This window comes from Episyrphus balteatus, chromosome 2, assembly GCF_945859705.1.
Source record: "Episyrphus balteatus chromosome 2, idEpiBalt1.1, whole genome shotgun sequence".
NCBI lineage: Eukaryota > Metazoa > Arthropoda > Insecta > Diptera > Syrphidae > Episyrphus > Episyrphus balteatus.
This window is the reverse complement of record NC_079135.1, coordinates 81,249,181-81,268,187: the sequence shown is the minus strand read 5'-3', so window position 1 is coordinate 81,268,187 and position 19,007 is coordinate 81,249,181. Positions and strand designations below refer to the sequence as shown.

The 19,007-nt window shown below is 28.1% G+C and overlaps 1 protein-coding gene across 2 annotated transcripts in view; it reads right to left on the bottom strand.

The window, feature by feature from the left end:
- Window positions 1-5,228: 5,228 nt before the first annotated feature.
- The window catches only part of LOC129909110 (protein TIS11), a 36,051-nt gene continuing 22,272 nt past the window's right edge, over window positions 5,229-19,007 (bottom strand). Inside the window, exons 1-3 of one of the 2 annotated variants that reach the window (XM_055986072.1) lie at window positions 9,573-9,701; window positions 8,978-9,483; window positions 5,229-7,584 (exon numbers count right to left, since the gene is read on the bottom strand). In XM_055986072.1, coding sequence (XP_055842047.1) covers window positions 6,789-7,584; window positions 8,978-9,357 — 1,176 coding nt within the window. In that variant the 5' untranslated portion in view covers window positions 9,358-9,483; window positions 9,573-9,701 and the 3' untranslated portion in view covers window positions 5,229-6,788. Of the gene's footprint in view, window positions 7,585-8,977; window positions 9,484-9,572; window positions 9,702-19,007 lie in introns of those variants that run through there. The other variant, XM_055986071.1, reaches the window with a different exon arrangement.

The following is a 19,007-nucleotide window of genomic DNA, read 5'->3' as shown; positions in this document are numbered from 1 at the left end:
TATTTATGCAAGGAAATAATTTTTTTTTCAGCAAAACTTTAAAAATGCTTGTGAGAAGAAAAACTAAAAAAAAAGTATGAAATTTAATACACCCAAAATGTGAAAAAAATTAAATATCTAAAATATTAGACCTTCTAGAATGGAACCATTGTGATTTTTAGGCTTAGTGAATCCAAATGCATTAATATCAATAAAAAAATTTCTGGAAAATGTTAACAACCAGTTAAAATTAAACGTAGGGCGTATGAGTGATTTTTCTAAAAGTGAAAACTTCACTCGCAAATTATTTTGTTAATCGCAAAAAATCGCACCCAATTTTTTGATATTAAATTTAAAGAATAGTCAAAGTTATCATAAATCTATGTATCGAAGCAGAATAGGAGTGAATACTATAACAAAACACTTAGACTTTAAAAAAAAGTAATAAAAATATCTATATGTGGCAGACTCTTTTCCCACTGTCATTTACTCAAACAAAAAAAATTTAATATTTCCATAACTACTCTTTAATTATTATTCAATACCTGCAATTGTATTTTTCATATGAAAATTTAATGTTTAAAAGCACACTTGCTCACAATCAATCTCTAAATATACTCACCAAATCAGCAAAAATTACAAAAAAAATTCCAGAAAATAAACAGCTGACTTTGAACTTGTTTTGACACACCAAACACTTCACCACAAAAAAAAGAAGTGTATCATATGATTCCATGTATATTTAGCATCCGCTTTGTAAAAACTTTTATTCAAAATTTTGATTTTTAGAAAATCGACTTTTGTCCAGCTTTTCGACCAGAATACTCCTATGTGCGTCGTCTGCAGCGGAACTTGTCTTAAAGGTAAGTAAAAAATTAGTTTAAAAACTGTGTTTTCCTGTGCAATTCACTACCATTATGGACGTTTAGCGTTTAAAAAGAGTTGAATTTTTAAAATTGTTTGTTGGTTCCTTTTGAATCCCGGTCAATATGAAGAAGTTTAACATTCCTGCACTTTTGTTATATAGACCTTCTATACAAATGGCAAATCCATAATCATTTTTAGACCCAAGTTTATCTTAGACTGGGGTTTATCCAATGTTATTTGAATAGGATAAACTCCAGTCTTTTTTAGAAGCGGCTTAGACGTGGGTCGTATACAATAAAAATGAGACTAAGCTCTTATCTCACTTTTCAGTACATTTTCTTGAGATCTATCTCATATTCTCGTAGATAAACGTACGAGTATGTTACCTTTATTACTTTCAATCAATGAATAATCTCCCAAGCATCTTTCAAATTTAGCATAAGCATGCAATCCACGCGATCAATTCTCCCAAGGACAGTACATCCAGAATGCCAGATATGCGGGAATGTAACCCTCACCCCATGGATTAATGCGCAATGGGACCAAACCAGACATAAAAGGGGATGTGAAATGTGAATGAATCGGCATGTCAACTCAGAAGCAGAATGTAGGTAATTAAATACAATTAAGGGTGACGGCAGATGAGTATAGCATGGTTTGGTTTTTGCTTGAACCTCATGGATCTCGACTTATCAACTTATATAACCATCAGTTATGCTATGTTTGGTTTATTTTTAAAAATTGAAGTATGTACCTATGTAAGTTAAAATTTATTTTGGAAAATTTCTGCTGGCATCGTCTGTAGAAATGCGGGTTGAAATCGCCTGCATATCGTTTTGCATTGAATTGAAGAGAGGGGCAATTTAATAATTGATATGTTTAATGTTTACCATTCTAATCACGCGATATAATGCAGTGAATAAATGAATTCATAAATAATACTTTATTCATTTCAAAAAGTAACAGATCATTATGTTATTAGTTTATTAGGTTTTCGACGCTGTGAAAATCCCAACATCAATTTCTTTCACTGCGAAGGAATGGAAAAATATTTGGTTTGTTGAATCATATTCTAGACTCCATTCGATTAAGAAGAGCTGTTCAGTTTTATGCATTACATTTTGCATTATGGGGACAGTGTGATCTCAGAGTTTGTATACCAAAATAAGTACATCAAATAGGTATTTAAGGTAGGTATTTCCAAGGGAACCGTCTCTTGCGAGGAATTGACATTTCACCCAAAGCATCATTGTCATTTTAAAATTGCATCTCTGCTGAGCTGATCTCGTAAATTTTAGGTCCCTTCCATTTTGGCAAAACTAATTACACGCACAAAAGAAAGGTTGAGAGTTGTTAGTCATTATAGGCCTTGCTCCTTCATGGGTTGTCGTGCAGCAAATCTATTAATTTTATAACATAGAGGGAAACTTTTGAGGATGATTTTCGTTTCCGTGTTTTAAACAAGGAAAACATTCCCACCAAAATTTGTATTAACAATAGTCCCCCCCGACAAACAATTTTGGTTATATAAAGCTTTACAGATACAATTGTTGCTTCTGTAAAGCATTATAGAAGCAAAATTGTTAGCAGGGCCATTAACTGGAAAATTTGTATTTTCATAAAAGGAGTTTAAAAACACTTTTCCGACTTATCATCAAATAGGTAGTTGTAAGAAAAAACAAGTTGATATTTTTTCTAAAATGTCAAACTCTAAAAAATCCACCCAATAAAATTTACCTGTAAGAGTTTTATGCAAAAAACATAAATTTTCAACATTTTTAAAGTTTTGAGAGTATTATCTTGAGTATAATTAACAAATCTTCTGATATTAGCTTTAAAAGAAAAAAAAACCGTTATTTCTTACATTTTATTTAATAATTTATGTACCTATATCTTGAAAGTTCCTAGAAGAAAGAAACGACGCCATCTCTTTAAAGATCAGTCGGAAGAAGAAAAGTGTCCAAGAGAATTAAATGATCTTCAAAATGTACATATATGTACCTAATCGTGAAAAAATTTCCATCCAGAAAATTTTAATTTCAATTTTTGCTATTGTGAATTCCGGGTGAAATGTTGCTTATGTCTCGAAAACTCCTCATGGTTTTAGCTTTCTTTCAGGTAATATGCGAGGTAGTTAATAGCTCTCTTATCACTTCTTGTTAGAGAAGAACAAAAAACCAGTTTAGCGAAAAAAACTTACTCCCTTTGGCAATAGCTTTTTAAATTCCAGGCGTTCAAAAATATTTCGGGTGGAAAAATTTCCACGTGAAAACCAACAACAATCATAAATATCGTGCTCTTTATGAAAGTCTCAAAAATGGTGGATTTTCATTATCAACTTGCCAACTACGAACTACCTACTTTTTTCTTAACTTGATTCATTCCACTGTTCTTCATAAAAAACAGTTTTCGATTCCACCAATGGTTATAATGGGTATTAAAATTTAGCTAATAACTTGTGGAGCATTTTTACTTAAAAGCAAGTACAAAGTTGATTCTGATGAAAACTTTTTTAGAACCCAATTTATCATTCGCTTATTTGAATTGATTTCAATGAAGAGCTAATTACGTTGGTTTCAATGATGAACTCTAACCTCAATTGTCTACCAACAACAATTTATTTCACAGGACATTTCAATGAGAGCAATTGATTGCTATGATAAAAATCCACTCCACTGATTTCTTTGAATGATGTAATTCAATGATAGATATAACAAGCCCTTTAGTATATAAATTTAACCACACATTAGGGTGTTATTCCATAAAAATTTTGCTAAAACGTACCAATTAGTCATAAAAAGTTATATATGTACATAACTTTTTAATAAAACAATAATTTATTTTCATATTTAATGATTTATTTATTCAATCAAACTCACAATTTTTTGTTTTTTTTTTATTTAAATTAATATTATTAAATAACTATTTCAATGTAAAAATATATAATATATATAATAATAAAATAGATAAAAAATAAGTTATATAAAGAGAAAAAGCGTTATATGAAAACTAACCCAAATATAATATATTGGAAGAAAAAAAAATAATAATAGCAATAATTATTAATAAGATATAAATTTTAGGCAAACAAATAATGTATCTGCATATTTATATATTAAAAAAAAAAATAATAATTTATTAAATAAATTTTACAAATAAATGAAATCAATTTGTTGTTGTTTTTTTATCTCTGCGGAATTTATTCGGAAAGTATGTTGCAGTGTTGATTTTTTATTTCTCAAATAAATGGTAGATCAATAAATTTTTTTTATTAAATTTAATTTTTTTTGAGGGTCACTGTACCGACACATTTTTAAGACTTTCGTTAAAGCTAAAATTTCAATAATTTTGGAAGATGTGTTTCGTTTTGTTTTTTTTTTTTTAATTTTTTTTTGTTTTTATACATTTTTGAAATTGTATCAATTTTGCTTATGAAAAATGCAAATTTAAACAATTTAATTTATAGAATATTATATCGTTTATTCAAATTTCATGTAAACAAAGAAATTTATAAAAAAAATGTATTTTTTTTTAATTTTTAATCTTAATAACTAGTGGAAGAATTGACTTATTGTTTTCTCTGTAAAATGCAAAACATTAGAAAAACTAAATTTAAATGTTAAACATACAAAAAAAAAAATTATAGAAGTTTTACACACAGCACTAATGAATTTAAATTATTTATTCCTGACATAATGCATTTTTTTTTATTCATAACGTTTCAGTGTTGTTTTTGTTTTTTTTTTTTTTTTTGTTTTGTTATTTTTTATTTCATTTTGTTTTTAATATGCAACATTCTCCATTCATGTAATAATTTAAATATATAATATTTATAAATAAAAAAAAATATTTAAATACGTTGTTTATTTTGTTTATAAACTAAATCAATGTAAAAAAAAACTAGAAATATAAATTATTATTTTTATATGCTATAAAACCATGTCTATTTCTGTATCGTGTGTTTAAACTTAAAAAAAAAAATTAAAGAAAATAACTAGGAAGCCCAATATTTAAGGAGTTTTTCTCAATCAATTTAAATTAAGTTTGTCTTTTTTTTGTTTATTTTTTGTTTTATTTATATAAATTAAATAATATTAATAATTAAATTTATTCCTGGGGATGTCAGTTTTTATTTTTTGTTTAATTATATAAAGGATTTTGCAATAAATAATTCAGCTTATCATTAGATTGAAAAAAAGTGTTTTGTTTTTTTCTTTTGTGTTTTTGTTTTTGTCTTGTCTACACATCAATGTGAAATGAAATTAAAAAAAAATGGTTTTTATACATCGAAAGATTCCATCTACTAAACATAGGTTCACATTTTACTGGATCTTTTTATTTAAATTTTTATCAAAGTCCAAACAAATTAAGCTCAAGTGGAATTTGATTTTTTTTTTCAATAAAATATAATCGATGGATTCTAAAATCAAAAATATAATTTGAGATTTGTTTTTTTTTTTTATTTTGTTGTTGTTTTCATTTTCAAAAAAATGTCTTTTTTGTCGCTTTGATTCAGAGAAGCATTTTTTGTTTCAGCAGAAAAATATAATAATTAAATAAAATATGCGCAATTAAGAGTGAAATGAAAAAAAAAAAAATAAAAATGAAAAATAAATAATAACATTGTTTGTATTAATCATGATTATATATAAAAAAAAATTGCAAAATGGCTTAAATTACTACAAAACTAGATAAAAAAGGGAAATATATAAATGGGGTAACACGTATTCTTGGTCGTTTTTTTTTTTATCTTCGCCATACAGTCTAACAAAGAAGATTTTTTTTAATTTTATTTTTATAAATAATAAATGTTAAGCGGAAGACAGCATATTTCAGCATTATGACTTTTTTGTTTTTAACTTTCATTTTTTTTTGTTTTTTTTTTCAATATTTGTCACTACAACTATTAATCGTTTATATGGAAAGGCTTATATAACAATCATATTAAATAATAATAAATTAAAAAAAAATATATATAAGGCACTTTGAGAATAATAATTTGTAATATCTTGTGTCTTGCGCTAAGTTCTTTTTAAACAAAAATTATTTGTGTGGTTTTATATAAACAGTGATTTGTTGTTGTTGTTTGATTTTTTCTTCAATTATTTGTGCAAAATATTATTTAACAAAAATTCAAATTCAGAAATTTAGACTATTCTGCTTTACTATATGCGTTTTACTCTTAATCTGTTATAATGTTTGTTTAAAATCCATGAAAAATATAAAAATAATTATTCAAAACTCATATAAAAAGCAGAATAAGTCAAAATTCTTTCTTAATTGTTTCTCACAATATATAGTTTGTGCTCTTGCACATACACAAGACTCTTAATTAACAAATAAAAATAAAAAAAATATAAAGATAGATATTTTGTTTTTTTTTTTTTTTAATAAAATTAGTAAGTTTATATCACTTCCAAACAAGTTTTTATACAATAAAAGTTGTTTTTCGATTTAATTTAATTAATTTTTTGTTGTTGTTGTTGTATTTACATATACACAGCTATTGTGTGTAGGCATTTCGTCGGAAATTTTGTTTAAATTATCTTTCAAAAATAAATTTCAAATATTTAAAAAAAATATAGATACATAATTTATAATAGAATAGTTATTATAAAAAAAAAAAACATTTTTTTTTATGAACAGAAATAATTTTTTAAAAAATATATATATACTTGCTGATATATAAGAACTAATATGTTCACCTGCGGCATTTTTTTTTATATAGTCAATCTAATTGATTTGGTCAGTTCGATTTTGTTTTTGTTTTGTTTGTTATTCCAAAAAAGCTTTGAAACGGGAATTATTATAATAAGGTAAAGTCCAATGAAAAAGTTAATATATAAAATAGATTTTTTAAAAAAATGGCATATTCTATCGAATGTCCTGATATTTTTTGTTTGTTTTTTGTTGTTGTTAATTTTTAAAACAAAGCACACAACTTAAAGGGCTAAATTAGAAAAAGCATCTAAGGTTGAGCTGAGTCTATTAAAGACTGGAAGACGTGCTTCTTCGCTGCTTGCAGCACTTGAAGTGTTATTGCCAGATGTGGTGCTATTAGCTGAGCTATTACCACCATTAGCCACAATTGATATTGGTGAGCTAGATTTGTTTGAAATGCGTGTCTGCGAGATCGGCTTAATGTACTGATGGTTATTATTGTTATTATTATTGCCAGTCATAATAATTGATGGTGGTGGTGTATTAACAGGTGACATTGGGCTATTTGGACTGGCTGGTGGGCTATGATTGTATGAAAAAGCCGTTGTTTGAAATACCGAACTAGCCGGACTGATCTGATCAACAAATGGAAAACTACCCATTGAATTTGTTGGACTAAGAGATATAGAGCCAGTTGGTGAGGCACGATCAGATCCAGTTGACATTGACAACGGTGGACTTAATGGTAGTGGATGATTGTTTAGAGCATTTTGACGAGCAAATGCAGCATTGATACGATTTTGATGTTGAATTTGTTGCTGATGATGTTGCTGTTGTTGTTGTTGCTGTTGTTGTTGTTGAATCATTGCACGTGCCTCGTCGGCATTATGGACGAAATGGCATCGAGGACCATAGGGGCAAAAGCCGACACTATGAAAGGTGCGGCAATATTCAGTTTTGTACTTTGGGTGTCTTTGTAAGTTGCGCAACTCATGATAACCATGAGCAAACTGGCACTTTTCTCCATATTTACATTCACCGGCTTCTTCGAATGGACGACACAGCTCGGTCTTGTATCTGAAAATAATAAAAATACACAAAATAAATAAAACAATAATGAATAAAGGATTAATAGTGAGAGTATTTGAGTAATAGCGCAACTTCGCAACAATAACAAAAGAGAAAGGAAATATTACGTCGACTATGTTGGGTGTCTGGTGTGAATTTATTGGGTAATTTGAGCTGCGAACAAACTGAAAGCACGCCAAACTAAACTGTGTGGAAGTATTTTTTTGGTTGTTACGCTTACGTTTGCAAAATAATTTTCTTTTATGTGTGAAATGTGATACGGTTTAAGTGTTTCGATTAAACATCATTTATTTGTAATCAAAGATATTTTTTTTTGTTGCCTTGATACATAAGAGTTGTTTTTGCTGACCCAATTAGTATTAATGTAACATTATAAAAACTCAAGGTTTGTTCCACAGTCAATTGGCAAAAGACTTTGAAATAAATTTAAATTTGGTTATTCCTACTGATGTTCAAAACTTCAAGAGAGTAGGTACAAAGTGCAAGAATTCTTGGTTTTTCATTAAGTTTGGTTAGAATGGACAAGGATATGGTCAACCCCAGTGAATAAACTTAGAATCTAATAAGGTTAATTGAACATTCATAATATTTTAAGAAAACCTTCTTGAGAAAGGCCATATTTTGAAGAAAAAAATATTTCCTTATTCTGTTTCATGAGGTTATTTTTTTAAAACTGTCTACTTTATGATGATAACTTTGAAAAAAAAAAAAACTTTTCTTCTGTTCTCTAATTTGAAGTTGAAGTGTCGTGATGCACCAAAGAAATTCAAATTTCCCGCTCTACTTAACATGCAATAACATAACTTTTAATTTCAATTTGAAATCAGCAACGAAAAGTCACAAAATCAGGTACGAAATTTCATGCAACAAATAAATCCAATGTTTACAAGTGTCGATTATCAGAATAGAGCAAAAAGAAAATTATATTCGCTCACGTATTTAAAGTCTATCAAATTTTGTTTCCGCTTCCGGTGGTTCCGGAAGTGGTTTTTCAAAATGCAATATGCAAATATTTTAATTTTAGACTTTAGTTGTGAGTTTAAGAGAACTTTTAAAAATACCAGGAAATAATAATAAAGAAAAACAATAATTAAAAGTAACCGCAAACATAATGCGGATATTTGTTTGGTTATTATTTAAATGCACTTAGTGGGAAGCAGTTTAAAATAAAAGAAAAACGAAAAAAAAAACAAACAATTTCAATAATAACAATAAATTAGTGAAATTAATGTTAATTATGTGCAGTTTTGATGTGCTGAGAAAATTGGCCATTCAAATATTTTGCGGGACAAATGGTTCAAAACCTTGAACACGTGGTAAAAAAAACGGAATCACAACTAACTAAAGGTAAATTTTATTTAAGAAGAGATTTTTAACTCACCTAGATGTGTTAACCTGTGGCAATGGCTCAGATTGTGTCCTTTCCAATTTGCGGTGGCAATTTTCGAGCAACGTATTAACTAGTGAAACAACATTGGCAGCACTGTTTTGAGGATGTGATACAGCACGTGTTAAAGCTGTATGGATGTATGCTTTTTGTTCTTGATCCTGTTGTTGTTGTTGGTGCTGTTGTTGTTGTTGTTGCTGCTGCTGTTGTGCAGACAACACATTCAAATGATGTTGAATAATATTAGCTGAGGCTGCAACAGACGAAGATGTATTACCATTTTGATTGGTTGTGTTCAAATTCAAATTATTATTTAAAACATTTGAATTAAGAAGTGAAACACCAGTCGATGCCAAATGAGTTACTGTCAACATTGCGTTGTTGATATTGTTATTATTGTTGTTGTTTACTGTATTGTTATTATTGTTGTTGTTGTTCGATTGTGAATTTGCCACCGCATTCGTTGCTGACTGATGCAAATGTATAGATGATTGTTGATTCTGAAAATAAAATTAAAAAAAAAGGAATATTATTAATTTTGAAAATTGTATTTATGTATGTATTTCTTTTTAGGAGTTGGGGGTCACACCTTTAAAACTAAAAAAGATATTCTAAAATTGGTCTTGTTTTTGACATTATCATACGAATAGAAGTATACTTAAAAATAATACAAAATAATGTACAAATAATAATCTAACAAACGGAGTTACGAGATAGAAAATAAAATAAATCATTATTTTTTTTTTTTAAATATTGACGAGAATTAAAATAAAGTGACTATTCGAAAACTTTAAATAGTTACAAGTGTTTTAAATTAGGGACTTAAATTGTCTAAGCTTATTTCTTTAATTAAAGAAGAACCTTGTATACTTATTAGGTAGACATACATTAAGGCATTAATTTTTTTTTTATCGAAATTGGAAGCGACAAGAAAAAGTACCTACAGAAATTTTAACACACAATGCAAAAATTACAAAATATCATTTTGGAAACTTTATTTTTGAAGGAAAAGGCTAACAAGACTAACAACTCCCAGTCATTCTTTTGTAATTAATTTGCAAGAATGGAAGGGACCTACAATTTACCGCCAAATTCGAACAGCAGAGATGTACTTTTTCATGACCATGATACTTTTAGCAGTTTTGTCAATTCTTCGCCAGAGGTAGTTCCCATGAAAAAATCTTTTCAGTTTTAAGTGGTGGAGGCTAGGAACCGAAAAAAAACCTCTAGCAGCAACCATTGCGCCACGGGGTTTGTTCTACAAAGGCAGAAATATATAACTGAAAATTCTGATTCGCAAATAATCACTTTGCTTTGGATAAAGTAGTTATCAATATAGATGTTATCGTAGGGGCTCTTTCTGTAACTTATCACATACTATCATTTTTAATATATCAATTTTAATAATCTAATAGATTGATTTTTAGGAAACCTCTTCAAATTGTACTTGACAACATTTGATTGTGCAAACGAACATACTTTTATAACAGATTTGTGTTCTAAGTAATACAGAAGAAGAGAAATCAGTAGACACAATGTCCTTTCTGAATCATAAGAAGCGAGTTTTGTTTTACACGTAGTATACACTCATTGTAATTCCATACAACTCACACATGTTATTTCAAGGCTATCAGGCTTTTAATAAAATTTCCCATTCCAATATAATGTAGTTTAAAAAAATTAAAGAATCTTCTTGAGAATTAATATTAAATCCATATACCTTTGTCTATACATACATTAAATTAAATTTAAAGATCAAAAACATTAACATCAAAAAACCATTACTAGAAGAAAAAAAAAAACCTGTTAACTTGATAGTCATGTTATTTTTTTGTTTCTTGTTCAATCTTCTTAGCAATATACAATTTGAACTCGGGAAGTTAACTATTAACTTTGGTAATACCATCTATTTTTGTACCTTGAATAAAAAAAAACCAGTCTTAAAAAATTTATATACGATCAACTAATGTGACGCAAATAAAAAATTAAATGATCTTAATTTGACAACGCAATAATAATTAAAAATGAAAACAACAGTTGTTATCAATTTATTTGTACATTTGCAGTCATATACATTTTTTTTTTGGTTTTTTTTAATGGAACTGTTAATGTTACTTACTTACTTAATTGTTAATATGTTTATCGATCTTTAATTTAAGCTTTAGGGATTTCCCAACCCAAGGTGTTTTTTTTTTAGCTATCACCTTTTTATAACTTAAGAGAATAACTCTACACAAAGTACCTGCGGCAACGGGAAAAGTGTAGCGTTTGTTTTAAGTCGTTGGTTGTTTCTGTCGTGGCCTGACTGACTAACTTGTTCGATGAATATCGACTTTGATCATAGAAAGGGAACTATAAATCGGAATAAAACTTTTAACCAAAAAGCAGTACATGTCCCTCTTCAACTTTAAACGTTGAACTTTGATGAATGTGCTATTTTTTGTTACTTTGGAAGCAAGTAGGTACAGAAACTGTATGAATGCTTTCACATTTTAAGTTCTAACAACAATCTCAATTTTCAGTAAAGTCAGTAAATTTATAAAAAAAAAATTGATTAAAATTGATTCATTATTCTTTAAGCATAATTCCGCTGTTCTATAAGAAAAATGCAATTTTGCGATCCCAAGAATCTGAACTAGTCTAGTTTACTTCACATGCGTTACCAAAATGCATGAATATACAATTTTTTAAGAAAAAGATCTGTTCGCTTATTTTATTCTTTTAATTTTTTTAAATATTTTTTGCATTTCATGATACTAGCATATTAAAAAAAAAAAAAATTATAATGCATGGACAAAACGAGCGGTGTTAAAATATTTAATTTATCGATGACGTTATTGGACAAAAACGGAAGTAGCATTTAGCTGTATGTTAAATTTATAAATATGTACATAAATGTACAAAAATTTACTTAATTTTATAATCTTTATCTTAAAAAAATAATGAATGACGCAATTTTGTTATTAGAATGGTTAATATTGTGCATTAACAAAAATATTTATGTGTCGTTTTTATTATTATTTATTTTTAATAAAGGTTTTCTTGATATGGATATTTTGTTATTATAAGAATAACGGTGTTATTGTGAATCATTCTGATAAATATTATACAGGGTGTCCCAAAAGTAATGGATCAAACGAAATATGCAGATAGGCCAACTTTAGGTCTCTCAGAATTTGGTAACTTGTTCATCCCAAATCCTTACGGTTTTCAATTTAATGCAGTTTTTGTGAATTATCGAAAAATCTCGACTTTGCAACAGTATTTTGCTTCCTCCGGTCATAATTGATTTTTGTTTTTTACAATTCCTTCACTAAAACATTGCCTTATAATAAGAAATAATTATTTAATCAAAATATTTTTTATTTCATACGCCATTTTGCTGCAAATTATGTAACAGTTCCATGTTTTATAAAAACTCAATTTCTTACTTTTATTTGAGAGGAACATCCCGAAAAAAAATTGTATGGTGTGATACTAGTTTATTATTTTAAAAACTTGCCGTGTTATTGCACTTTTCAAAAATGTATAAAAATTTCCAAAGTTCAAATTAGAACGAAAGATATTACAATTTTAATGCAAAAAAACAGGGGTTTTCAGAGCTAAGTAACAAACAAAAATCGAGGCTTTTATTCAAAAAGAAATAAACAAACAACAGTCGAGGAAATGTGTTTATTTTTCTTTGTTATTTTTCTCTGAAAAGGCCTGTTTTGTTGCATTAAAATTGTAATATCTTTTGTTCTAACTTCAAGTTTGGAAACTTTTATACATTTTTGAAAAGTGCAATAACACGGCAAGTTTTTAAAATAATTAACCTGTGTCACACCATACAAATTTTTTGCAGTGTGTTGCTCTGAAAAAAAATTAAGTAATTGAGTTTTTATAAAACATGGAACTGTTAATTAATTTGCAGCAAAATGGCGTATGAAATAAAAAATATTTTGATTAAATAATTATTTATTCTTATTAGCCAATGTTTTAGTGAAAGAATTGTAAAAAACAAAAATCAATTATGACCGGAGGAAGCAAAATACTGTTGCAAAGTCGAGATTTTTCGACAATTCACAAAAACTGCATTAAATTGAAAACCGTAAGGATTTGGGATGAACAAGTTACTAAATTCTGAGAGCCCTAAAGTTGGCCTATCAGCATATTTCGTTTGATCCATTACTTTTGGGACACCCTGTATAGTAATATTCCAGACATTTTTGAATCAAAAATAAAGAATTAAATTATCAGTAAAAAATAAGCAATTCAATAAACAAAATTTGAAATAAAATTTGTTCAAAGCTCTTAAGGCAGTTATCGCTTTTTTTTTCATTTAAAAAAAGATAATGTCGTTTGTGAGATTAGTATATTTCATGTCGTATCTTATCGTATTAAATAAATTTGCATTTAATCTAAGTTTGATTGGGGTTCCTTTGACAAACGTCATTCGATTTAATCATAACACACGTTATTATCTTAAATTAAAATGATAAGAAAATGAATTAATCATGATGGCTTAGCTTGGATGTATGAATTGTCTATACATTTAAGGCTAAAGGTTATTTAAGACAATTTTATTATTTAATACTTCGTAAGTGTTTAATTATAAATACTTGTAGATAGGTGTAAACCCAAATGGCTATTTCATAAGTTTTTAAATGAGTCACTTAGAATTACTTTTTTAAGAAAATTAAATTAATGAATAAATGGAATTTTCGGCAATAAACAGAAAATAAGAACTGAATTATTTTCAACCAAAACTGTCCGAACCCTATATCCCAACAAAAATGTGTCTTCGAAGCTGTTCAGAAATATGTGAATGTTGTCAAAAACAACAAATTGATAACAATTTACGAAAATAGACCCTTGTCTTTCAAGCCTTGACATCCTTAATTTCTTCAAAGTGTGTTGCTTAGTTTGAACTACACTTGTTATTTGTTTTATTTGATTAAAATAGGGGAATAAGGAGCAACTCGTCATTTGCGGCAAAAACATTTTTACAAATTTTTCAGTTTAGAAAGAAGGTGTTCACAAATTAAAAACAATTATACCCTATTTATGTACGATCACATAAACATACATTTTGTAGAAAATTTTCCATGTTCTCAATTCTCCTAAAATCGAGATGAATTTTTAAGATAAACATTGTTGAAGCTCAAGAATAATAATAACGCAACTATGTATATTTGATCGAATTATTTCGTAGAACACTTGTTTCAATGATGAAACTAGCTATAAAAAGACGTATGGCAACAAAAATAAAAAAAAAAAAAAATACCCTATAAGAATGTAAAACAACTGTGATAATAAATTGAATGGAATTCATGTTAAATAAAGTGCATAAAACTAAAATATAGAGAAGTTCTGAAACAAAAAAAAAAAAAAAAAAACAAATAAACAAACAAGTAGATACTTAACTTAAGCTAAATAAGTTTAAAAAATTCAATAAATAACGATCAGTAACAAGTTTCAGTTTTAAAGGGTTTCCACTGAACATTTATTTTCAACCTGAGATTTTTAATAAGTAATCTTATTTTTACATATTTTAAATGAAGATTTATTGTGGTGTAGCTATATCCTTATTTGCCTCGTTGTAGTACAAAAAAAAAATTAATTTTCGCTAAGGCTAATGCAAGCTTTAGGGAAGATTTTGTTTAGTTTTTGTTGGGCGCCATTTTTTCAATCTATAATTCGATCCAAATAAACCTATTTATATTTCTTTTCTTCTATTCATTGTTTATTATGACGCAACAAATTTGTATCAAATATTAATGGTACACAATATACAACGATGGATCTATTAAACTTCTATGATATCACTTCATTAGATTGAAAAAAAAAGAAAATATATAAAATAATCCCTCTGAATAAGAGACGCCCCACAAAAAAGTGTGTTTCGTTTACTTCCATAGCATACATATGTCATGGTAAAAATTATTATTCATTTAATCAATTTGTATTTTTGCAATACAAAAAGAAACAAAAATGAAAACATAGATATAATAAATTTTTTTTTTTTTAATTTTTTCTAACGCTGAAGATGTTAAGGGAAACTAATTAAATAATTTTGCTAAACAAAATGAAATGATGATGTTTTTATGTAATGTGGATTAAAATTTTGAAATTGTTAACCAATAAATATTAGACAAAAAAAAAAGAAACCAAGCATTCAAGTAAGAGAGTAGGTACCTATATATTCCTACTTACTTTTGATAAGATAATGACAAAGTAATCTAATCATTTTATGAAAGAAAAAAATTAGTTCAAAACAACAAGCAAGTCACTTTAAAATGTATACTTCTTACATATATAACCATATAACATGTAGAGAAATACACAAAGAAATTATTAATTATCGCCTTATCAAAATAATAACAATATGAGGCGACGTAGTTTCTGATTCCATATTCACAATACCGAAATAGAAAATATTTGAATGTTTTTTATAATGAAAAAGTTCAAGTACGTACACTTCTCAAGAAATAATTGAAAGAAAAATACATTGGACATTTATTTAAAACTCGGAGTTAATATTTAAACTTTTTGCCAAAATATAACAGATAGGCGAAATGTATGTTTTTCAAATATGTAGATTTTAATTGGCTCAAACGTTAGCATCAATAAGAACATACACCAAACATGCGAAAACGATCAAAAAGTCACATGTTTGTATGCAACAAGCGACATGTATGTATGTAACTTAAAAACTGGCATTTACATAATTATAAGGCACATGTCAAAATGTTCACATGTCACTTGTGCAATCACATTTGTAGCATTTGTACATGCTACTTGTTAGTACTCAAAACTTGTTTTTCAACAAAATGCAGCAAATGCTAGAACACTCACAAAACGTCACGAAAGATTGAAAAGTTACCTTCTTGGAGATCATCCTAATGAGGATCAGCCAATTAACAATCTTAAAGCAAAAACTCAAGTTTAAAAACTACAAAAACCAATAGATATCAAATAAAGAAAAAACCTTGAATCTTCTGTCAATGATCGTAACAGAAATGTCATATTTTATTCAATAAACCTATTACCTACGTAGGTATGATATGAATTTAATTTGTTTTCGATTAAAAACTACAAAAATAAACGTGCAACTTTTAGGTCTCTCTAATTTTATAAGCTGCTATAACCACTTTGGACAATGTCATTTACATATATTTTGCATTTAAACATGTTTTTTTTTTGTATTCACATAAAATTTGCATTATTACTTCACACCATTACTGAAAAAAAGTGTCAAGGTAAAACAAAAAGACAAATAAAAAAAATAAAATAGAAAAAAAAAACAAACACACTAAAAAAATTACTAGCCATTAACCCCAGAGTGTGTGATGGAGGAAATAAAAAAAAAATATGAAATAAAATTGTGTTTAAACCTTAATATTTTTTAGTTCAAACTTCATTTCGTTGGCTAAACAAACATACCTATATTTAGGCCTGTTCCATGTAATGACTTTTTTACGCTCTAAAAAGTATACAAAATTTTTATATATCTTTTAATAGCCAAGTCAAGACCCAAGAGATTACATTTTCGATGTTGTAACAAGAAATTATGCAAGTCTGGCCAGGTCGGTCATAACAACAACATAATACCATGGTGCTGCCAGCAGCTTTGTATTAACTAAGTGGCAGCAACAAAGTCGGCGAAATGATTTACTTTCTTTTTTTTTTCTGTTTTTGCTTTTTTATCTATCCCTCTTTCTCTCTCTTTCTATCTGTTTGTTTTTTTCTTACATTTTGATGATGATCGTTTCCCTTTCATTAGAAAAAAACGAGTTTAAGTTTTTCCGCTTCTTTTTCTGTTTATGGTGGTGGCACTGTCTATCTTTTGCTATAATGTGTTTCCTTTCTCTCTACGACTGGCTAAGCAGCTCATCGTCACTTTTTTTTTTTTTTTTGTCTATTTGGATAATACCTCCAAGCCGAGGTGGTACAAAAAAAAAACAAGATGAGGTAAGAAACAAACCATTTGTAAGAAAAAGTTGCATAACCTGGCCTGGTGGGTTAGGTTTTAGCTGCTAGCCGGACGCATCATCATCATCATTATGATAATCAACATCGTCATCATCTTGTTACTATCGTATAACCAAACTAGCAAGTTATAGCAAACAGCTGAAATGTTCAAATGTTTGCTAGCCCCATGCGGATGTAGATTTTGTGTTTGTTTTTTTTTTTTTTTGTAATTTTTTTGACTGCCATCTATTGCGTGAATGGAGGAAGAAAACGAGATAAAATATCGCCAACCAAAATTTGCTAATATTTCAAAAGCTAAAGACGAAGCAATAACATTTAAGCGGATATTGAAAGAGCAATCATTTATGTGAATGTCTGTATATTTAACGACACATCACAGTTGGTCTTGGTATTGAGTTTGGTTTAAAAAAAAAAAAAAAAAAAAAACAAATTGACAGATAAAAGCAGAGGGAGCATATGTACGAAATGAGAGGAGAATAGAATGCTTGTGATCGTGCTTGCTATGGCATGGTGGTTTTTTGTTGGATGAGTAGGGAAATGAGATGAGAAGTAGGAAACTACGACAGTGACAAGGCTTGAGGTTTGGTGCTTGGGGAATTACCCATATGCCAGATTTTTAAGGGGAGCTTTCAGTGTTGTTATAGCTTAGGTAGGTAATTTTGAATACCTTACATGTTTGAGTGAAACGGAAAGTACGTGAGTTTTGAAATTCACAATTTCTATTTCTCAGCAAGTAATTTTTTTGTCCTTCGTTTTCAGTTTTTCCCTTTTTTCAACAAATCACTTCTGAAATTTTCCAAACATGACATGTATGAAGTTTTGAATTTATTTAAAACCTACCCATTTCAATTCCTTTAATCTAATGAAGTAAGCAAACAGAACCAAGCAATGTAAATATAAACACGTTTAGTGTGAATTTCGGATTTCGAGTCGTGTTCCTTTAGAGTTGGCAAAATACTCAGATGTACTTTTCTAATACAGAAGTACTTTGCTAAATAAAGTGTGTTTGTTTACTTAATCGAGCATTGACAGGTGAACTTTGAGGAAATTTTGAATATCTTTAGAAAATCTAGTTGATATCGATAAAATTTTGACACATTTGTTCGAACTCTATATTTGTATTCGATATTGAAGCAATCAAACAAAATCACCTCATTAAAGGTGTGAACACATGATTTTCTGTATTTTCTGAATGAAAATAAATTATATAACATCGCTGGAGGCATTGATGGCGCTGGTGGTGCTCGTGCTAGTCGACAACGAGATGTATGTCTTATCGAGTTGGTGTTACTGCTGCTAGCAGCAGCTTTGAGTAAATAATGGAATACCGGTTTCAAAGATCCGTCATTGTTGGCAACGTTTCGTTTCACAATCACACTTGTTTTTTTTTCTTGATTATTTTTTTTTTCTTTTAATTTTTATTACATATCTGTTTGTTTATTAATAAAAATGATACATGCATGCATAATACTCGTGTTAATATTAGTGTGTATGTTATTTGCATTTTTCGTTTCTTCTATTCTTTATTTATATTTGTGTTGATTTTTTATAATCTTTTTTTTTTTTTTTTTGAACTTTTCTTAAATTTGCTTTGCTTACTTGCCACTTTAGACAAGAGAGATATACGAGTACCTCAAGAACAAGCAATAACATTCATCTTAGCACTCTCAAGGTGGGAGCTCTGACAATAACCGCCGCACAGGGTGCCGATAATGACGATGATATGCATACAATGTGAAACAGGATGTTGTTATTATACATTTTTTATGATTTTGTTTTTTTTGTTGTAATTTGCAGATGCTTCCATAGCTTATACAATAAAATATTTTCATTTTTTTGTAAATGTTAATTAATATTATTGTTAATTCAAAGGAATGAATTAAATCAATGTTATTTACAATTGTGGAACAAGTTTGTTAATGGGAATGTTTTGAGCCAACAATAATTATTATAATTAATTCGAATTCAAGAACACAATGGCTATAAACGATTTAATTTTGTTTTTCTCTGTGACTCGATTGTTTTGTTTTTTTTTTTATGTTAAAAAACA